Source organism: Mobula hypostoma, chromosome 2 (assembly GCF_963921235.1).
Source record: "Mobula hypostoma chromosome 2, sMobHyp1.1, whole genome shotgun sequence".
Classification (NCBI taxonomy): Eukaryota; Metazoa; Chordata; class Chondrichthyes; order Myliobatiformes; family Myliobatidae; genus Mobula; species Mobula hypostoma.
Window position 1 is genome coordinate 72,341,951 of NC_086098.1, and position 23,853 is coordinate 72,365,803.

General features: G+C 45.1%; 1 protein-coding gene across 2 annotated transcripts in view; it reads left to right on the forward strand.

The window, feature by feature from the left end:
• sh3yl1 (SH3 and SYLF domain containing 1) overlaps positions 1-23,853 on the forward strand; it is a 120,109-nt gene that overhangs the window by 53,052 nt on the left and 43,204 nt on the right. For both annotated transcript variants that reach the window (XM_063038536.1, XM_063038533.1), the window contains one exon: positions 22,856-22,968. In XM_063038536.1, the coding sequence (XP_062894606.1) occupies positions 22,856-22,968 (113 nt within the window). The remainder of the gene's footprint in view (positions 1-22,855; positions 22,969-23,853) is intronic.

Below are 23,853 nucleotides of genomic sequence, written 5' to 3' on the forward strand. Positions count from 1 at the left end.
CTGATTAGTTCTGTTGCTTTATTTTCTTTTCTTCCTCTCATTCAATAGATTTTTGCATCCTCCTTTGAGTAAGCATTTTTAAAATGTGGTTTTCATTGAGCTAAGATCTCTGGTAGATATTCAATCCACTTTCTAATTCATTTTTAATTTCATATCGAATTAGAAAAATGAATTCTGAAAATCTTAATTAAAATAAAAGCAGCTGGATACAATCAGCAAGTCAGAATTTTTGTACAAGCTGCAGGAGAAACTGTGGGTCAGGCAGCATCTGTAATGCCAAAGGGAGGGTCGACCTTTCAGTGAACGCACGCAGAATGCTAGTGGAACTCAGCAGGTGAAGTAGCATCCATGGTGGGATATAAGCAGTCACTGTTTCTGGCTTGGACTGGAAAGAAAGGGGGCAGAAGCCAGAATGTAAAGGTGCAGGGGTGGTGGAGAATCATGAGCTGTTAGGTAAATTGTGCTGAGAGGGAGATGGTCATTACAAACAGTCGAGAGGGCGAGGCTGGTAAGTAATATGTGGAGTTGGTTGGAGGAGAGAGGGGAGGGAGAAGGTAAAAATAGAAGTTGAAAGGTATTAAGTAGAACTAGTTAAGAGGTGTATGGGGTGGGGATAAGAAGGCTAAGTAAGGGGTAAAATCTCGATGGATAGGTATGTGGCTGGGGGGCACATGGAACCCGAGTTGGGGGAAGAGGGGAAAAGTTGTAGAAAGATAGAGAGCACCTAGGTGGCCAACAGTAGTGGGCAAAGAACACAGTTGTGGGTTATCTGAAATTGGAAAATTCAATACTCATGCCACAAAGAAGAGAAAATCTGTGGGTGCAGAAAATCCAAGCAACGCACGCAAAATGCTGGAGGGCCTCAGCAGGCCAGGCAACATCAGTGGAAAAGAGTAAACAGTTGGCGTCTTGGGCCGAAACCCTTCATCAGGACTGAAGAAAGAAGATGAGAAGTTAGAGTAAGAAGATGGGAGAGGAGGAAGAAATACAAGGTGACAGGTGAAACCGGGAGAGGGGGAGTGATGAAGTAAAGAGCTGAGAAGTTGATTGGTGAAAGAGATAAAGGGCTGGAGAAGGGGGAATCTGATGGGAGAGGACAGAAGGCCAAGGAAGAAATGGAAGTGGGAGGAGCACCTTAGGGAGGTGTTGGGCAGGTCAGGTGATAAGTTGAGAGAGGGAAATGGGAATGGGGATTAGTGAAAGGTGGGGGTGGGGTGGAGACATTACAGGAAGTTCGAGAAATCGATGTTCATGCCATCAGGTTGAAGGCCACCCAGACAGAATATAAGGTGCTGCTCCTTCAACCTGAGTGTGACCTCTCCACAGCAGTAGAGGGGGCCATAGATGACATATGCGAATGGGAAGTGGAATTAAAATGGGGGCCACTGGAAGATACCACATTTTCTGGCAGATGATGGTCAGTGAGGTGATCTCCCAATCTACATCAGGTCCCACTGAAATACAGGAGGCAATACTGGGACCACCAGATATAGTAGATGACCCCAACAGTCTCGCAGGTGAAATGTCGCTTCACCTGGAAGTACTGTTTGGGGCCCTGAATGATAGTGAGGGAACAGGTGTAGCGGCAGGTGTAGCACATGTTCTGCTTGTAAGGATAAGTGCCAGAAGGGAGATCAGTGGGGAGGGACAAATGAACAAGGGGATCAGGTAGGGAGCAATTCCTGCAGAAAGCAGGAAATGGAGGGGGAGGAGGGAAAGATGTGCTTGGTGGTGGGATTCTGTTGGAGGAGATGGTGGAAGTTATGGAGTATTATGTGCTGGACACGGAGGCTGGTGGGGTGGTAGGTGAGGAAAAGAGGAACCCTATTCTGGTGGAGGGGTAGGAGGATGTCGTGAGGGCAGATGTGCGCAAACTGGAAGAGATACAGTTGACGGTAGCATTGATGGTGGAGGAAGATGGAGGATTTCTCCATTATGAAATGAAAAGCCTTACCCTGAGAGCAGATGTGGCAGAGACGGAGGAATTGAGAATAAGTGGTTGGCATTTTTTTTTTTTTTTTACAAGTAAGAGGGTGGAAAGAAGTATAGTCCAGGTGGCTGTGAGAGTTGGTGGGTTTTTAAAAGATATTAGTAGACAAGCTGTCTCCAGAGATAGAGACAGTGAGATCGAGAAAGGGGAGAAAGTTTACATTTGGGCTCACTGTGGTAACGAGGTCAGAGTGAGAATGCGATGGGAAATGACATGCAGATGGAGCCCATGACTACTGCAAAATTATTGCCAGAACTGCAATTAGAACATAGACACAAGAGATTCTGCAGATACTGGGAAATCCAGAGCAACACACAAAATGCTGAGAAATCAGTAGATCGGGCAGCATCTATAGAAATTAATAAACAGTTGAAGTTTTGGGCCATGACTCTTCATCAAGACTAGAAAGGAAGGGGGAAGATGCCAGAATAAGAAAGTGAGGGGAGGGGAAGGACAAACTAGAAGGTGATAGATGAAGCCAGGTGGTTGGCGGTGGGGAATTAAAGTAAGAAGCTGAGAGATGATGGATGGAAAAGGCAACTAGCTGGAGAAGAAGGAATTTGATTGGAGAGGAGAGTGGACCATGGGAGAAAAGGAAGAAGGAGGGGCACCAGGGGGAGGTGATAGCAAGGTGAGAAGAGGTAAGTGGCCAGAGTGGGGAAATGAAGAAAAAGGAAAGGGGAGGGGAAAAATGAACAGAACTTGGAGAAATCGATGTTCATGCCATTAGGCTGGTGGTTACTTAAATGGAAGATGAGGTGTTGTTCCTCCAACCTGAAAGTGGTCTCATCATGCAGGCCATGACCGATATGTCACAAAGTAAATGGGGATAGGAATTCAAAGTGTCGCTAGTTACTCCGTCTGTATGTTACAAAATTTAATTGATGCATCTTAGTTTGCTTGCTTGTGTGTAATCTGTCTGTAGATTTCACCTCTACTTTCATAAGATGGTGTATATTCCACAGTGCTTTACACTCTGGTTCAGAGATATGTTGTCTTGTTTGATGGTATGTGTGTATACAGTTGAGTGCCAGGAGAGAAATTGGTGGCGAGGGATGAATCCTGTGTAACACGCTATAAGGTTTCACTTCTAATGTAATGTTCACTGCTGAGGTAACGGTTTCTCTGTAGCAGCAATGTTTGGGTTATGGCTAGAGATAACAGGATGCATGTGAGCCAATAAGAGGTTGTTGCTGTGAGTCTAGAAAGATGTTTTCTCGCGGTCCTTTGTCGAGGAGAGATGAAGAGGGAAGACGCGTGTGGAGAGAGCTGGTAGACCACTGGACGGAGTGGACTGGGATCTGAGGGTCCGAAGGTCTGCGACGCTCGGAGGAGACCGATGGTGGAAAAATGACTACTGAGTGAGCTCCAACATGACCTTGACTTGGTTTTGGGCCCTTTTTTTTTTGTTTATTTTCACTACTAACCCTATATTCAGATTAAGACTTATAAAGTTCCATCATTTAATTGCATATGGTGTACTGTTTGACATTTTGCATTGTGGGTTTGTAATTGGGGGTATATTACACAGCATCCAAACAAACATGATTTCCCAGTTTGGCGGGGCTGAAGGCTGATTCCCCTAGACAAATGCGAGTGTTACAATTGGGGGCTCGTCCGGGATTGATTCCGTTGGATGCTGTGTGATTGCCCTGTTTAAATCTGTGCTGGTATGGATGCTGCTGGGGTACAGCAGTGGTGTGCCTCTGTGGGATTGCCGATAATTAATGCGTGCGTGTTGAGTAGGATAGATATTCATACCCCGGATGAATTGTTAATTAGATTTTTGAGTATGGTTAAAGCCTTTGGCAAAGTTGAAATCGTAGCTTGAAGGTTTGATAAAATGGAGGGTTCAGACCTTGTTTTAGATCAGACTAGCGCTGATGTAATGGCGGTGGGACTGCCAGTGTCAATCCGTGCCCCAGTTGAGTTGGGGCCATGGCCTGTCCATACTGTCAGGGAGGAGAAGGGAGCCCAGCAGGCTGGGTCACAAGCTGAGATGCCCGCAGTTGGGGGTGGAGATTTCAGAGATGGGGTCTGTCGTTTCTGAGGAGTGAGGGGAAAGAGTGGTCAGATTTGGAGGAAAATTTAATTAGTCCCCGTCCCTCAGTGAAGAGTGAGGGTTCTGAGTTGGCATCAGCCCTTACCTCCCTGTCGAATAGGCACAAGCACAGGCAGCGGGTCCCCGCCAGAAGCTAAGAATTTTCTCTGGAATAGCACCCACCCCTGAGGGGGAAGAGAAGTATGAGACGTTGGTGGAGCAGACCTCTCAGTTATTAGGTGGGTGGCAGTGCTCTGATGACGAAAAGCGACAGAGATTGGTTGAAAGTTTGAAGGGGTTGGCAGCTGACGTAGTAAGAGGTGTGACAGTTAACCGACCCTCTGCTCCCCTTGCTGAGTATCTACACGCATTAGAGAGTGCTTTTGGTATGACAGGGATCCACTGGAGCTCATGGGGGGGTGTTTCAAAACATGCGTCAGGAGAAGGGAGAGAAGCTTTTGGCGTATCTGCGTATTTTTTTCAGCTAGAGAGACAACTAAATTGGGGAGTCATTCAGGCGGCTGAGGTGGGAAAGTTAAGGATGGACCAGATAGCCAAGGGCCCCCCCCCCCATTTGTTCAGCTGATCAGAGAGTTGCGGGAGGAGGAGAATGTGTTGGGGGCATGAGAGGACTCCGTCAGTAGGGTACAGTCCTCGGTAGTAGCCCCTTGTGGTGAAGTGACCATGGCCAGCCCAACCCGAGAAATGGTAAAGGAGATGGTGGCAGAGCAGAGAACTGAGACGTCCCAGATGTTAACAGCAAGTGTGGACCCTCCGTATGATAGGACTGGTAGAGAGGCCCCCCCCCCCCCAAGGTGGACAGACCACGCAGAGGGCTGCGGGTAGCCAGGGATCCGTGAGAAGAGGGGCGGCCGGTAGCGTGTGCTATAACTGTGGGGAAGAGGGACACTTCCGGCGGGAATGTGAGCGGCAGGAAGCCCCTCGGAGAGCGAGCCTCCAGGTACCTAAGCAGGGAGAGGTGTCGGGAAACTTAGAGGAGACCCAGTGAGGGAACGGCCTGGTGTCTCTGGGGGAGCCCGTTCTCAGCGATGTACCAAGGAACTCCCGAAAGCAAAAGACCCTATTCCTGAAGGCTTAGTGGGACCACGCTCCAGTGTGTCGCTATGGATAGAGGGAATATATGCTAAAGCCATACTCGACACCGGGTTGCAGGTCACGTTACTGTACCCTTCGTTTTACAACCGGTATCTGAAGCATTTACCCTTAACACCATTCAGTGCACTGGAGATTTGGGGTATCAGTGCTGGCGATTATCCATATGACGGTTATTTGTCAGTGAAACTGGAGTTCTCGGAGGCCGATGCAGGAGTTTCTGAGGTTCTTGATACGTTACTGCTGGTTTGTCCGGACCCTGTTGAGACGGGCGGCATTTCAGTTCTGGTGGGGACCAACACCCCTCTTGTGAGGAAGCTCATGAGAGCCTGCAAGGAGAAGGCGGGTGAGAGCTTTCTGGGGACATTGTCCGTGCACCCAGTGTTTCGAGCTGCTTTTGAGGAAGTGTGTGGCAGCATTAAGCCGGATACCAAATTTAAACATGGGACTGTGAGGTTCACCCATTCGAAGCCAATGGTGGTATGGCCTGGGGAAGTAGTGAGAGTGATAGGGATCCCCAAATTTTCTGGAGTGCCTGAGGGCAAAGCCCTCTTAATGGATGCTCCGGAAGACCATGAGGGGGAGTTGGGATTTCCAGCTGGGTTACTGGTGAGGCCCGGACTGCAGAAGCCCTCGCTTGTACAGGCGAGCAGGATGGCGGTGATCGTCAGGAACACTATGAAGAGGGAGGTCACCTTCATGTGGGGGATGCCCCTGGCGCATTTGTTCCCAGTGATGGTAATGTCTAGTGCCCCCATGAGGCATGACGGGGAGAAACTTTTGGAAAAGGGAGAAAAGTTGACTGCTGAGTCATTCAACTTCGGGGATTCCCCAGTGCCACCTGGTTGGAAAAGGAGGCTGGTAGAGAAGATGTTGAAATTGGAAGGTGTCTTTTCCATTGGCAAGTTTGATGTGGGTTGTTCCAAGAGTACTCGTCACACTATCCAGGTGACCGAGGACAACCCGTTTAGAGAGAGGTTGTGGCAACTGGTCCCTGCAGACGTGGAAGATGTGTGGCAGCATTTGTGTAAGTTGAAGGAAGCTGGGATCATCACTAAGTCCCGAAGCTCCTATGCGTCCCCAATAGTAGTGGCCCGGAAGAAGAACGGGAAGGTACGCATGTGTGTGGACTATAGGACTCTGAACAGGCGCACCGTCCCTGACCAGTATACGGTCCCGAGAGTCGAAAACACGCTGACCTGTCTGAGTGGTGCGAAGTGGTTTAGTGTGCTGGATTTAAGGAGTGGATATTACCAGATCCCAATGAGTGAGGCCGACAAAGAGAAGACAGCATTTATATGTCCCCTGGGATTCTTCCAGTTCGAAAGGATGCCCTAGGGCATCTCGGGAGCCCCTGCAACCTTCCAGCAGGTCATGGAGAAGATGGTGGGGGGATATGAACTTGCTTGAGGTCTTGGTGTATTTAGATGACCTCATAGTATTCGGATACACCTTGGAAGAACATGAAGCGAGGCTACTGAAGGTGCTCGGCTGCCTGAAAGCTGAAGGGTTAAAACTTTCCCAGGACAAGTGCCAGTTCTACAAAACGTCTGTTAGCTATGTCGGACACATAATCTCACGGAATGGAGTCGCTAGAGACCCGGCTAAGATAGAAGCAGTGACCACTTGGCCAAGGCCCCAGTCTGTGAGTGCTCTGCGCTTGTTCCTTGGGTTCTCTGGTTATTATCGGAGATTCGCAAAGGGCTACGCCAAAGTGAGTCACCCCTTGAATCAGCTTCTGTGTGGTTACCCTCCCTTGGGGAAGAAAGGGAAGGGGGAAAAAGGACAGGAGGGTGGTGAATATCGAAATCCCTCGGAGCCCTTTGGCCAGAGGTGGGATGTAAAATGTGTGGAGGCTTTTCAGTTGCTGAAGGAGTTGCTGACCCAGGTGCCGGTGCTGGCTTTTGCGGACCCCCGATTGCCGTATGTACTGCACACAGATGCCAGCCAAGAAGGTGTAGAGGGTGTCCTGTATCAGAATCAGGGCACCGGGTTGAGGCCTGTGGTGTTTGTCAGCTGGAGTTTGTCGTCCTCCGAGAGAAACTATTCCACACACAAGTTGGAATTCCTGGCATTTAAACGGGCGGTGGTGGATAAGCTGAGTGAACATTTCCACGGGGCCAAGTTTGAGGTGAGGACGGACAACAACTCCCTAACTCATATCCTGACCTCGGCAAAACTGGATGCCACAGGCCATCGGTGGTTGGCAGCATTGTCTGCCTATGATTTCAGCCTGAAGTACTGGCTAGGGAGCCGGAACATTGATGCTTTGACCCGACAGGTGCATGAGGGACTGGACATGGACAAGGAGTGGGAGAGCATTCCTGCCCCTGGGGTGAAGGCCATAGTGAGTTTGCCATCACCATGAAGGCAGAGGAAAAGAGGATCGAGCAGTGGATCAATTGGGGGCTTCTGATGACGCCATTCCCCAAGTTTACTGTAACCTAACTGCTCTGAAGACAACCCTAATGCCAGAATTGAGTTCTGGGGAAGTGGCAGCTGCTCAGCGAGATGATCCGGGCATTGGCACTATTTGGTCTGCGTTTGAAAAGGGAGACATGACTCAGGCAGAGAAGACGAAACATGCTTCGGTGCTTCCATTACTGAAGGAATAGCCTCGGTTGGAGTTGAGGAACCAGATCTTATACTGGGTCACGTCACCCCCAGACTGACCTCAGTGTTGCCAGCTGGTTCTGCCCGAGAAGTATCGGAGGATTGCGTTGAAGTCACTTCATGATGATTCTGGACATTTGGGGGTGGAAAAGACCTATGGATTGCTCAGAGACCGGTTTTACTGGCCCCGAATGAAGTCAGAGGTTGAAGAATACTGCAAGTCAGACATTCGCTGCATACAGCGGAAGACACTGCCTACATGGGCAGCTCCTTTGTCCCACTTGCAGAGTGCAGGGCCTCTGGACCTGGTGTGTATGGATTTCCTGTCCATAGAACCCGATGCCAGCAACACGGCGAATGTCTTAGTCATTACGGACCACTGTACCAGATATGCTCAGGCTTTTTCTACCAAGGATCAGAGGGCGACTACGGTGGCAAAAGTGTTATGGGAGAACTACTTCGTATATTATGGCCTTCCCAGGTGGATACATAGTGACCAGGGACGGGACTTAGAGAGCAGACTCATCTATGAGTTACTGGGCATGCTTAGAGTTGAGAAGTCGAGGACCACGCCCTATCACCCACAGGGTAATCCCCAGCCTAAGAGGTTTAATTGGACCTTGCTAAACATGCTCGGGATCCTGGAGATCAGCAAGAAGAGCAGGTGGAGTCAACATATTGGACATCTGGTTCAGTGTTACAACTGTACACGAAATTAAGCTACTGGGTACTCTCCATATTATCTGATGTTTGGGCGCGAGGCGAGGTTGCCCATTGACCTTTGTTTTGGGCTGACGAGGGTGACTTACCACTGAAACCTTATCTGAAGTATGTGTCTGATACGAGGAGAGAGCTGAAAAGGGCTTATAAGTTTGCTGGGGTCGCGGCCGCCAAGCAGAATTGAGGTATGATCAGAAAGTGAGGTTCCCCAAAATCCTGCTGGGAGACCGAGTCCTCATAAGGAATTTGGGACTACCTGGAAAGCACAAGTTGGCTGACCGCTGGGCGGCCACACCCTATATACTGGAGAGTCAGATGGCAAATCTACCAGTTTTCTGGGTGAAACCAGAGGAGGGGAATGGGCCTGTCTAGATTCTCCATCGGAACCACCTGTTGCCCCGGGACAAGAGGTGCAGGTAGACCCAGAGCCCGACTTGGAGCCTACACCTAGTAAGAGAACTCTGCGGAAATGTGGGGCGACTGCAGGGCCCACAGCAGAAGAGGCTGGGCTGGGCACCACCCATGAGAGGGATACTGATTCAGAGGATTATGATCTGGATGTGTGGTACATGCTGCCTTTCGTTAACTCCCCATTGATTGAGGAAGAGGCTCCTAGCCCTTCTCTCACTGAGTGAGTTAGGTGAAGTGTGGGGGGGGCAGTGGTGCTATCCGTGGGCAGCCTGGATTACAGCAGGATCCTGAAGGAGAGGAAGCGGAGCCTGGACACGGGACAGAGGGCTCCGAGTTGCAGGGGGGCATGAGTGATAGATCGAGGGAGAACTCAGCAAGTAGACCTGAAGTATCCCCAGTAGCGCCTGAGCCTGAAGAGTTAGGTGAGGAGGTACGGAGGTCTCAGAGAATTAGGAGACCACCAGATATGTTGGCCTATGTAGCACCTGGGTAACAGGGCGTGATCTCTACTGTTTCAGGGAGCTTTGTCACTGCCTTTTGCACCTGGATTGGGCTTCATATTTTGCAGGAAGGGCTGGCGAATTATCTCAACGTCATGAGGACATGACTAAATTTGGTGGGGGGAGAGTGTAGCGCGTTATAAGGTTTCACTGCTAATGTAATGGCTTCTTTGTAATGTTCACTGCTGAGGTAACGGTTTCTCTGTAGCAGCAATGTTTGGGTTATGGCTGGAGATAATGGGATGCATGTTAGCTATTAAGAGACTGTTGCTGTGTCTTGTGAGTCTGGAGAGAGCTAGTAGACCACCGGACGGAGTGGACTGGGATCTGAGGGTCCAAAAGTCGGCGACGTTCTCTCATGTTGTTCTGCTGGAGTTTCCACTCAAGCTTCCTCCCCTACCTGTCTTTAGCCTCCCTGATCCTGGCTTTCGGGTAGTGCCCTCAGCTCCTTCCTATTTCCATATCTAAACACCCTCTTTTTAGCGTTCAGCCTGAGGGTTACACCTGTAAGGCACTGGAACAAACCCTTTGCCCCGCAATGTCTGTATGTCTATAATGCATATTCAAACTTCACATTATCTATATTTCTCCATTCTCTCTTTTTTCATGTCCCTTCTAAATACTAGTCTATTTATACCATCACTTCTTGTCGCACATTCTCAACATCCTCCTCTCTGTTTTAAAAATAAATTTCCCTTGTAAGTCTTTTCTAAACTTTCCACCACTTACCTTCAAGCTAAGCCTGATAGTATTTGACTCTTCTACTCTAGGAAAAAGACTAACTGTCTACCATACTCTGATAATTTTATAAACTTCAATCAGGTTGCCTCTCAGCCATTCATGTTCCACAGTGGTGGGCAATTTATTGGAGAGCATTTCTTAGAGACAGGATTTATGAGTATTTGGAGAACCATAGTCTGATTATGGAAATAAGTGCCGAGAAAACCAAACTCATGGCAAATGCCAACGGTGCCATCACAATAGACATCTCAGTCCATGGTCAGAAACTTGAGACAATGCAGCAGTTCAAATTCCTAGGGGGCAATCATTGGTAATGAAGGATCAAGACCAGAAGTCCTGGCAAGAACCGTACAGATAATGACTGCACTATCCAAACTCAAGACAATATGGAATATGCAATATCACCATGAAGTACAAGAGCAGACTCCTGCGTGCATTGGTATTCTCCATCTTCCTGTACGCATATGAGACATGGACCCTCACAGCAGAGCTACAGAGAAAGATACAGGCATTAGAAATGTAATCCTATCGCAACATCTTGGGCATCTCATACTTGGACCACATCACAAACGAGCAGGTCCGCAAGACCATCCGGCACCACATTGGCCCCCATGAAGACCTTCTCACAATGGTGAAGAAAAGAAAGCTGAGATGGTACGGCCACGTAACAAGATCCAGTGGCCTTGCAAAGACCATTCTACAAGGAACTGTGGAGGGGAAGAGGAGAGGTAAACAGAGGAAAAGATGGACAACATTAAAGAATGGACAGGAAAAACATTTGCAGTGACCCAGGCTCTGGCACACAACTATGACAGCTTGAACAGACTGGTGCAAAGCTTGTCATGACAGCACCCCGATGACTCCACCAGGAATTAAGGGCACAAAGAAGGAAGGAAGGAAGTCTGATTAAGACCATGAGACACAGAGTTGAGCCATTTTGCCCATCAAGTCTGCTCTGCCATTCTATCATGGCTGATCCTTTTTTTTCCCCCCCTGTTTGGATAGTGCAGCCATTGTGCAGTTCTTTCCAGGACTTCTGGTCTTGATCCTTCATTACCAATGATTGCCCCCAGGTATTTGAACTGCTGCATTGTCACATTGTTAAGAATGTGTATGTTGGCATTCATTAGTCAGGGAATTAAGTGCAAGAGGAAATGTGCAGAAAGCAATGAAGAACAGTTCAGCTATGAGACAGTGGGTAATGTTTTGCATTGCTTCATTGTTGATGACTGCTTTGTGTTCGTGTGCTCGGAGGAAGAAGCAGTGTTTCTCTATCATGACATGGTAACTATTTGCGCTATGGGTGACTTTCAACTCACAAAGTGGATAAGCAACAGACATAGTGTGTTAGCTGTGATACCAGAGGAGTAAAGAGCGAAAAAAATGAAGAATTTGGATCTAGATCAAGATGTACGTTCTGTGGAGAGAGTGCTGGGTGTGTAATGGTGCATTCAGTCTGATACTTTAACCTCTAAGAGCACAATTCAAGATAGATCACTCATCAGAAAGGGGATCCTCTCCACAGACAGTTCCAGCTATGATCCTTTAGGAATCAAAGTGCATTTAGTATCAAAGTATGTATGCAGTTTAAAAAAAACAAACCTGAGATTCATCTTCCCACAGACAACCATGTTTTGCCACAGAAAACCCTGCAACCCATACAAAAATATTATAGCTGCCCACCCCTCCCCCCCACCCAATCCTACAAGACCTATGCAAGAAAAAACTTGGCTGCGATGACACTGTATCAACATCAGTTGCTCCCGAGTGGACAAGCTGGGTGGAAGAACTCTGTCAGTTGGAACTTCAAAGTTGTTAGATGTTTGAAGCTCCTGAATTTTGGAGAATTTACTGCTCCATATTTACACACTTTACAGATGCAAGTGACGATGGGTATGGAGCAGTAACCTACCTATTGTTACACAACAGGCTCTCTTAGGTGCACCATGTTTTTAATCATGAAAAAATCTAGAGTAGCTCCACTGAAGTCAGTTTCCATCCCTTGCATAGAGTCACTGCTGCTATGGTGCCAAGCTATATGAACACATTCTGGAGGAAGGAGTTGTATGTGTAGCTCAATGACTCGGTTTTTTGGACTGATAGTTCTTCTGTACTGACATAATTCAAGAATGAAACTTCCAGGTTCCGAACCTTCTTTGCAAACAGGGTTTCAGAAATTCTTAACATCTCCCAGGCATCTCAATCGAGGTTTGTAAACACTTCCAGCAAGCCAGCAGATGTGGCCTCTAGAGGTCTGAAGGTGGAAGCATTCCTGATGAATGAAACATGAATGTCAGGGCCTGAGTATCCTCTTCAGCCTGAAAGGAAATGGCCTATGAATCCCTATTGTTCTGAAGAACTCCTGCTAGATTATCCGGAAATTATCTAGGAATGTGACAAAGCTGTGCATACTGGAAGAGGTGAATGCGGTAACACATATAATCCATTACTTCTCATTTTGGACCTGTTTGAGGAAGACAGTGGCCTGAATTATTAGATTTAAGAATCTGTCTCTTTCCTAGTCAGAAGAGGAAATTGAGCATCACTCTTGCTCAGTCTGACATAGATAAAGAAAAACAAAGGGAAAAACAAAGGTATTCTTTGGGGGGGGGTGGAGAGAGAGAGAGAGATGGAAAGGACTGAAGGTCAAATTGGCTGAGATTGTCTGTTAGTGGAGGAGACAGAAAGGCTGAAATGGAGATCATTGGGTTTTGCAAAAGAAGGAGATTTTCAGATGAGTTCTCAAGTTTGCAAGGAGAGAAAATGTGCAAAGGAACAGCCACATTTTCAAGCTCAATCCGGTTCTTGAAGATGGTGTCTTGAGTGTCAGTAGATGCCTTAGTAGGACAGCTATGCATGAAGAATCTGAACATCTTATACTGGCAAAGGATCTCCATATCTCAGACATCCTTCTGAGGCATGTGCACCAAGAAGTGGGACATGTTGGCCATAACCACATATTGTCCAGGTTGTGCCAAAAATACTGGATTCCCATTGCTAGTGCGAGTATAAGACAAATTCGTTTTAAGTGTGTTGTTTATCAATGATTGCCCGCAGCTCAAGGATGCCAGCTCATGGCAGATCTACCTCTGGACAGGGTGTCTCCAGATGAACCTTGTTTGGACCTGTAGTAGAAGTGGACTAAAGACCTTTTGAAATGAAGAGCAGAAAGAGTATAGTGAAGAGGTATGGGGTCATAATTACCTGTCTAGCTATACAAACTATTCATGTTGAAGTGGCATCTCCATTCGGCACAGATTCCTTTACTAATGCCCTTCAACGCTTTGTAGAAAAATGACAGGTTTGTGAACTGCACTCTGATAATACAACAAACTTTATTGGAGCTGAGCGTCCATTAAGAGAAGCCATTTAAAAGTGGAACCATTTGCAGTTCAATGATATTCTTCTTTGTAAAGGAATTATGTGGATTTTAACCCCGCCCCCTCCAGCTAGCTCACATCACGGGGGAACATGAGAGATTGATCAAGTCTGTGCGAAAGTTCCTCAATTCCACCATGAATGTACAGAACCTTGAGAGAGGATTTTCATACGGTCCTTTATGAAGTAGACTCTTATCAATGATCATCCAATTACTAAGGCATCCTCTGATCCCAATGACATGGAAGTAGTAACACACTACTATCTGTTACTTCTGAAGTCTTCACCATTCTTACCACCAGGCAAGTTCCAAAAGGAAGATATTTATGCTCATTGTAGATAGAAGCAGGTCCAATACATGTCAAACTTGTTTTGGAACAAACGGTGGGTCAAGGAGTACTTACCACAGTGATAGGAATCTCAGAAATGGTAAGGTATGCAGCATAATTTCCTCCTCGGAGGCATTGTGCTTACAGCACCTCACAATTCATGGATCCCAGGAAGAGTCACTTCCACACAGAACAGATGTGTGGCAGATGCGCATCAAAACGAAGACCAAGTCTCTCTACAGGCCTATAATTGAGATCTGTCTTCTAGAGGAGGCAGAGGTTTGAGAATCTACAGTGACAGTGCTAGAAGCTTCCCTTACTTTAGTGGTTTGACTTTTTGACATTGACTTGACTTACTGAACTGACAGAGTGGTGGTAAAGATCACCCTGTGCTGGGCTAAGTGCTAGTACCCTCTGGCATAGGTTACTGTTACATGACTTGGTTTAAAGAAGAAAGAATATATTTGCATAAATGTTAAACTGTATTGACAATATGTGAATATTTATCCTTAAAGATTTCATGTCTCCTATTTTGTAATATGTAGTTGTAATTAGTATAGTGTTATAATAATTAAGGGCTGGGATGTAAGAGCCATCTATTTATCTATTGTCTCTATCATACTTGTGTTGCACAACCTCATTCCGAGTTAAGATAATTTATCACATGGATTCCGGTAGCACGCAGTGTTGGGTGTGCAGCTGTTTGGTGACTTAGAGAGGGAGGTGAGTAAGGACCGCATCTCTTTTGTTGAATGATTGTCCTTGTTTGTATTTGTTTCGATTATTCTTTTCTTTGTTTTGCATGAAATACAGAAGGGTCGAATGATTTTTTTTGTTGGTTTTTATAAGGGATTTTCAACTTAGAATTCAGTTAGTTGGAGGCACGTCATACAGTATGATACTCCCTCACTTAGCTTCTCAGCAATTTTTTAATTGTTTTCAAATAGTCGCTACAAATGGATTCCAACATCTTGTCAACTACTGATGTCAGGCTAACTGTTCTATAATTCACTGCCTTTGTCTCCCTCCTTTCCTAAAGAATGGAGTGATGTTTGCATTTTCCCAGTTCTCCGGAGCCATTCCAAAATCTAGTGATTCTTGAAAGGTCACTGTTAATGTCTCCACAATTTCTTCAGCTAATTCTTTCAGAATCCTAGAATGAAGTCCATCTGATGCAGGTGACCTTTCTGCTTCCCAAGCATCTTTCCTTAGTAGCAAAGACATGCACTTCTGCCCCTGATATTCTTGAATTTCTAGCCTACTGCCTTCTTTACTGAAGACTGATACAAAATTCTTAGCTTGCATGCTATTTCTTTGGTCCCTTTTACTACATTGTTTGCATTTTTTCTTGCTTCAGAAGCAAAATCCTGGAACTGTCTGCCCTGCTGTTCTCTCAACCAAGTCCTTATCTTGGTGACAAGATCATTGTTTCATGTAGTAATCAAGGCTCTAATTTCATCTGCCTTACTCATAATAGTCCTTGCATTGAAATGAGTATACTTCATCTCATCTGCCCCACCTTGTTCATTAATCTGACTCTGCCTGTCTTTCCTTTAGACTTACTTGACTTAAGCAGTACTCACTCTGGTTCTCATCCCACTGCTACATTATTTTAAACTCTCACAAAAAGCCACAGTGAACCTCCCTGTGAGGATTTTAGAATTCAGAATTTTATGTGTACAGAGAAGAGTTAAGTTTTCAGGTTGACGACGGTCCTTCAATCATTAGAGACAAAATGATGACGGACACATCCCATTTTAATTATTTTTACCCGTTGTTTGCCTTCACTTAATCCTGCTGATCTATTACTTTAAGTTTTGCTGTATCTCATGAAAAAGTAGATTAATTTAATTTACCAACATATGTAGTTACATAGAAAGCCTACAGCACAATACAGGCCCTTCGGCCCACAAAGCTGTGCCAAACATGTCCTTATCTTAGAAATTACCTAGGGTTACCCATAGTCCTCTATATTTCTGAGCTCCATGTACCTGTCCAGGAGTCTCTTCAAAGACCCTATCATATCTGCCTCCATCACCATTGCCGGCAGCCCATTCCACGCACTCACCACTCTCTGTGGGGGGGAAAACTTACCCCTGACATCTCCTTTGTACCTACTTCCAAGCACTTTAAAACTGTGCCCTCTCGTGCTAGCCATTTCAGCCCTGGGAAAAAGCCGCTGACTATCCACACGATCAATGCCTCTCATTATCTTATACACCTCTATCAGGTCACCTTTCATCCCCCGTTGCTCCAAGGGAAAAAAGGCCGAGTTCACTCAACATATTTTCATATGTTGAGTGAACATATCCTTCCTATATTGTGGTGACCGGAACTGAGCACAGTACTCCAAGTGGGGTCTGACCAGGGTCCTATAGAGCTGCAGCGTATCTCTCGGCTTCTAAACTGAGTCCCGCGATTGATGAAAGCCAATGCACCATATGCTTTCTTAACCACAGAGTCACTTCTCAGCCCAGTTTTGCATCCCATCAGTGTCCCACTGTAACCTCTGTCAGCCCTCCACACTATCCACAACACCTCCAACCTTTGTGTCATCAGCACATTTTCTAACCCATCCCTCCACTTCCTCATCCAGGTCATTTATAAAAATCACGAAGAGTAGGGGTCCCAGAACAGATCCCCGAGGCACACCACTGTTGACTGACCTCCATGCAGAATATGACCCGTCTACATCCACTCTTTGCCTTCTGTGGGCAAGCCGGTTCTGGATCCACAAAACAATGTCTCCTTGGATCTCATGCCTGCTTACTTTCTCAATAAGCCTTGCAAGGGGTACCTTATCAAATGCCTTGCTGAAATCCATTTACGCTACATCCACTGCTCTACGTTCATCAATGTGTTTAGTCAATCTTCAAAAAATTCAGTCAGGCTCGTAAGCAAAGTACTCATCATCTCCTCTGGTTCCATACACACTTTTGCGCTGTCACACTTGATTCGTCCTATTCTCTCATGTCTTATCCTCTTGCTCTTCACATACTTGTAGAATGCCTTGGGGTTTTCCTTTATCCTGTCCGCCAAGGCTTCTCATGGCCCCTTCTTTACAGAAGTCTGAAAAGGACGGTGGTTTGGCTTTACCAAATTTTAGGTTTTATTATTGGGGAATTAATATCTGATATTTAATATTTTGGACACAAGATTTGGATATAACTTTACGCCCACAATGGGTAATCCTGGAATGTAAATCTATACAAGGGTTTTCTTTGACTTTCATTTTAGGGACTTCTTTACCATCTGTTATTTCTAAATTAAATAAACAAATGGTTAATCCAATAATTAAACATACAATATGAATATGGTTTCAATTTCGTAAATTTTTTGGCTTGACCCAATTTATTTTTATCAAGCCCTATTACGTCTAATTTTTTCTTTCAACCTTCTATTATAGATCAAGCTTTTTCGGTATGGAAAAGGAAGGGTATATTAAGCTTTCGTGATTTATTTTTGGATAACTGTTTCATGTCTTTTGAACAGTTATCTAATAAATATAATTTGCCTAGATCTCACTTTTTTAGATATTTACAAATTAGAAATTTTTAAAATATTAATTTACCCACATTTCCAACTTCACATCCAGTTGATATTATGGAAAAAAATCTAAGTTTAAATCCTTTTCAGAAGGGTTTAATAGCATTCATTTATGATTTGATTATGAAAATAAATTCAGGTATAACTGATAAAATTAAGATTGAATGGGAAAGAGAACTCCAACTTTATTTACCTATAGCAAAATGGAAAGAAAAATGTTCAACTAGTCAGCATATCCTCTTTATGTGCTAAACATACATTGATACAGTTTAAGGTGGTGCATAACGCACATATGTCTAGAGGCAGATTAGCTCATTTCTATTCACATATAAGCCCAATTTGTGATAGATGCCACTCTGAAGTTGCTTCCTTGACTCGTGTGTTTTGGTCTTGTCCTTTCTTGCATAAATATTGGAAAGATATCTTTGATATTATTTCTACTGTTTTGCGTATTAATTTACAACCACACCCTGTTACTGCAATCTTTGGGTTACCACTGATGAAAGATTAATGGCTAGAAAATTTATCTTATTGAACTGGAAAGAGGTCAATCCCCCTACTACATTTAAATGGTTTTCTCAAACTATATCTTGTTTAAATTTAGAGAAAATTAGAAGTGGCACCTCCGACCCTTCGATTAAATTTGAAGAAACTTGGAGACCATTTATTCAACATTTCCATATGATGTAGTTTGACCTTTATGAATCCTTTTTTAACTTAAAATACATGGATAGAGTGGAGTTAACAACATTAATGATTCTATCCAATGTGATATATTAGCCTGTCTTTTTTTTCTATAGTCCTGTTTTTTAAATTTTATTAGTTTAGGTTATTACTGCTTAGTTTAATTAATATTTCTAGATCTCTATCGTTAGCTAGTTTCTTGAACCTTTGGTAAGCTTTTCTTCTTGACTAGATATACAACAGCCTTTGTACACCACGGTTCCTGTACCCTACCATCCTTTCCCTGTCTCATTGGAATGTACCTATGCAGAACTCAATGCAAATATCCCCTGAACATTTGCCACATTTCTTCTGTATATTTCCCTGGGAACATCTGTTCTCAATTTATGCTTCCAAGTTCTTGCCTGATAGCCTCATATTTCCCCTTACTCCAATTAAAGGCTTTCCTAACTTGTCTGTCCCTATCCCTTTCCAATGCTATGGTAAAGGAGATAGAATTGTGATCACTATCTCCAAAATGCTCTTCCATTTTAGTTGATGAGATAAAATGGTTAAAATAGAAGCAGCAAAACTTAAGAGCAAAATGTTAACCCATGGCCAAGTAATTACACCAGCTGATGTTACCTGTAGTTAAAAATACATAGAACATAGAATAGTACAGCACATTACAGGCCCTTCGGCTCACAATGTTGTGCCGACCCTCAAACCCTGCCTCCCATATAACCCCCACCTTAAATTCCTCCATATACCTGTCTAGTAGTCTTAAACTTCATGAGTGTTACTGCCTCCACCACTGACTCAGGCAATGCATTCCATGCACCAACCACTCTCTGAGTGAAAAACCTTCCTCTAATATCCCCCTTGAACTTCCCACCACTTACCTTAAAGCCATGTACTCTTGTATTGAGCAAGGGTAACCTGGGGAAGAGGCGCTGGCTATCCACTCTATCAATTCCTCTTATTATCTTGTACACCTCTATCATGTCTCCTCTCATCCTCCTTCTCTCCAAAGAGTAAAGCCCTAGCTCCCTTAATCTCTGCTCATAATGCATACTCTCTAAACCAGCATCCTGGTAAATCTCCTCTGTACCCTTTCCAATGCTTCCACATCCTTCCTATAGTGAAGCGACCAGAACTGGACACAGTACTCCAAGTGTGGCCTAACCAGAGTTTTATAGAGCTGCGTCAGTACATCGCGACTCTTAAACTCTATTCCTCGACTTATGAAAGTTAACACTCCATAAGCTTTCTTAACTACCCTATCTACCTGTGAGGCAACTTTCAGGGATCTGTGGACATGTACCCCCAGATCCCTCTGCTCCTCCACACGACCAAGTATTCTGCCATTTACTTTGTACTCTGCCTTGGAGTTTGTCCTTCCAAAGTGTACCACCTCACACTTCTCCAGGTTGAACTCCATCTGCCACTTCTCAGCCCACTTCTGCATCCTATCAATGTCTCTCTGCAATCTTCGACAATCCTCTACACTATCTACAACACCACCAACCTTTGTGTCGTCTGCAAACTTGCCAACCCACCCTTCTACCCCCACATCCAGGTCGTTAATAAAAATCACGAAAAGTAGAGATCCCAGAACAGATCCTTGTGGGACACCACTAGTCACAACCCTCCAATCCAAATGTACTCCCTCCACCACGACCCTCTGCCTTCTGCAGGCAAGCCAATTCTGAATCCACCTGGCCAAACTTCCCTGGATCCCATGCTTCTGACTTTCTGAATAAGCCTACCATGTGGAACCTTGTCAAATGCCTTACTAAAATCCATATAGATCACATCCACTGCACTACCCTCATCTATATGCCTAGTCACCTCCTCAAAGAACTCTTATCAGGCTTCACACATCAAAGTTGCTGGTGAACGCAGCAGGCCAGGCAGCATCTCTAGGAGGAGGTACAGTCAACGTTTCAGGCTGAGACTCTTCGTCAGGACTAACTGAAGGAAGAGTTGGTAAGAGATTTGAAAGTGGGAGGGGGAGATGGAGATCAAAAATGATACGACAAGACAGGAGGCGGAGGGATGGAGCCAAGAGCTGGACAGGTGATTGGCAAAGGGGATATGAGAGGATCATGGGATAGGAGGCCCAGGGAGAAAGACGGTGGTGGGGGAACCCAGAGGATGGGCAAGGGGTATAGTCAGAGGGACAGAGGGAGAAAAAGGAGAGGGAGAGAAAGAATGTGTGCATAAAAATAAATAACGGATGGGGTACGAGGGGGAGGTGGGGCATTAGCAGAAGTTAGAGAAGTCAATGTTCATGCCACCAGGTTGGAGGCTACCCAGACGGAATATAAGGTGGTGTTCCTCCAACCTGAGTGTGGCTTCATCTTTACAGTAGAGGAGGCCATGGATAGACATGTCAGAATGGGAATGGGATGTGGAATTAAAACGTGTGGCCACTGGGAGATCCTGCTTTCTCCGGTGGACAGAGCGTAGGTGTTCAGCAAAGCGGTCTCCCAGTCTGCGTCGGGTCTCGCCAATATATAGAAGGCCACATCGGGAGCACCAGACGCAGTATATCACCCCAGCCGACTCACATGTGAAGTGTCACCTCACTTGGAAGGACTGTCTGTGGCCCTGAATGGTAGCAAGGGAAGAAGTGTAAGGGCATGTGTAGCACTTGTTCCGCTTACAAGGATAAGTGCCAGGAGGGAGAGCAGTGGGGAGGGATGGGGGGAACGAATGGACAAGGGAGTCACGTAGGGAGCGATCCCTGTGGAAAGCGGGGGGGGGGGAGATGTGCTTAGTGGTGGGAGATGTGCTTAGTGGTGGGATCCGGAGGTGGCGGAAGTTACGGAGAATAATATGTTGGACCCGGAGGCTGGTGGGGTGGTAGGTGAGGACCAGGGGAACCCTATTCCTAGTGGGGTGGCAGGAGGATGGAGTGAGAGCAGATGTACGTGAAATGGGGGAGATGCTTTTGAGAGCATAGTTGATGGTAGAGGAAGGGAAGCCCCTTTCTTTAAAAAAGGAGGACATTTCCCTCATCCTGGAATGAAAAGCCTCACCCTGAAAGCAGATGCGGCGGAGATGGAGGAATTGCGAGAAGGGAATGGCATTTTTGCAAGAGGGTGAGAAGAGGAATAGTCCAGATAGCTGTGAGAGTCAGTAGGCTTATAGTAGACATCAGTGGATAAGCTGTCTCCAGAGATAGAGACAGAAAGATCTAGAAAGGAGAGGGAGGTGTCGGAAATGGACCAGGTAAACTTGAGGGCAGGCTTGTTAAACACAATCTGCCCTTCACAAGGCTATGCTGACTGTCCCTGAGCAGACCGTGATTCTCTAAATGCCCATAGATGCTATCTCTAAGAATCTTTTCCAACAACTTTCTCACCACAGACGTAAGGCTCACTGGTCTATAATTACCTGGACTATCTCTACTAACTTTTTTGAACAAGGGGACAACATTCGCCTCCCTCCAGTGCTCCGGTACCATTCCCATGGACAACGAGGACATAAAGATCCTAGCCAGAGGCTCAGCAATCTCTTCCCTCACCTCATGGAGCAGCCTGGGGAATATTCCGTCAGGCCCTGGGGACTTATCTGTCCTAGTGTATTTTAACAACTCCAACACCTCCTCTCCCTTGATATCAACATGTTCCAGAACATCAACCTCACTCATATTGTCCTCACCATCATCAACTTCCCTCTCATTGGTGAATACCGAAGAGCAATATTCATTGAGGACCTCGCTCCCTTCCACAGCCTCCAGGCACATCTTCCCACCTTTATCTCTAATCGGTCCTACCTTCACTCCTGTCATCCATTTGTTCTTCACATAATAGACTATAAAATAATTTTTTTCAGGAGAGACAGCAATATTTTGATAATAACTTTTGATTGTTAGATGCATTACCTCAAAAAATACTCTTCAAAACGCATTAAGTAATCACCAGATGTTACAAGTCAACATGAGAGGAACAGTTTGGCAAGTGTGTCTAATGTTAGTGATATGTTGGTATATTGCTGAGAGAATTTCAGATGAATTCAAATAAGAGAATTTTAGCATATTTTACCCAGGCATATTATCAGATGTGAAAAGAACTGTTTTTATTTTTGGTATGCATTGTTGGATCTAATACCTGCAGCTTTAGAGGAGCAAAATAAAATGAAAAAGAAGTCTTATTCACTTGCTCTCTCATTCCCACACTTTAGTTTTACTACTTGTGACTTCACACTAAAACAATAGACTGCTGCTACTCTCTCTCAAACACTTGTGATTCCTTCCCCTTCCCTCTATTCAGCCACTCTCCCATGACCTATTCCATGTCTTCTCTACCACCATGCTTTGAAATCCCCAGCAGATGTCTACAGCTCAGCCCTCTGAAGCATGATGCTTAATCTCAGCACGATAAGCGTCTTGACCAATGTCTGTATCACTAAAGCATGAGGCAGGGAGAAATGGAAGCAGGAAGACTGACTGAAATGAGAAAGGGCAAAGGAGACTGAAAGAAGGAAAATGCTGGTCAACACTTACGATGGGCCTGTTGGCCCATTAAAGTATTCTGTGCCTCTCTCAATATGAATATCCCTGATACACTTCATTTACATTTACTTGACAAGTTTATTGGATACGTTGTGTTTAAAAATGCATTTGTCATTGCTGTAGTGGAAGTATGATAATGAGGCAATGAAATCTAAGGTTCCTCTGCTGAGACATTTATGTTGTCAACAGTCTCTATAGTATAGATGTATAGTATAGATATTTTATAACATGATATTATAAAGATTGATTATTATTTCACTAATTAAATTATTTTAACTTTTATGATAGGTGTCTGATTTGGTCATAATCCTGAATCACAAGCGTGCAGTTGATGCTTTTGCAAAAGGGGGAAACCTTACGCTGGGTGGAAATTTTACTGTTGCAGTTGGACCTATTGGCAGGTATTGTTTTGTTTCTTGAAGAATAATTTAATATCTTGTGATAATATTTTTTACAAAAATGCCTCTTTAGGCAGGTTGGGTGCCAATATCTTCCATTAATTTTATGAAGTTCTGACAACTGGTCCTCACACTCAACTATTTCTCTCTCTGCTCCTCCCACTTACTCTAAACCCAAGATGTAACCATGACCAGCATTTTGACAGGCACATACGTGCTTTGTACTCTCAAAATTTCACTTTTGAAGACCTCCCACTTACCAAGTACAACTTTGCCAGAAAAAGGCCTGCCCCAATTCACCCTTGCCAGATACCATCAGAATTGGCCTTTCTCCTTTTTAGAATCTCAACTTGCGGATCAGACCTACCTTTTTGCATATTTGCTTGGAAACCAATGTCATTGTGATCAGTAGATGCAAAGTGTTCCCCCACACAAACTTCTATCACCCGCCCCGTCTCATTCCCTAATAGCAGATCAAGTATCGCACAGTCTTTCATTGTGACTTCTACATACTGTTACAGGAAACTTTCCTAAACACACTTGACCTACTCTATCCCATCTAGTCTTTTTAGAGAATCCCCTTGCAACTCTAGTTTAAACTCAACCCCCCCCCCCACCTCCATAGTGTAGCACTAGCAAACCTTCCCACTAGGTTTTTAGTTCCCTTCCAGTTCAAATGCAAACCGTTTCTTCTGTACAGGTCTCACTTTTCCTGGAAGAGAGCCCAATGGTCCAAAAACCTGATGGTCCAACTCCTTAGTCATGGGTTTAACTATATAATATTCTTGTTGCTGACCTCACTAGAATGTGACATGGGTAGAATCCTGAAATCCCAACCCTGGAGCTCCTGCCACTTACTTGAAATCTAACTTCCTGAACTCACTTTCA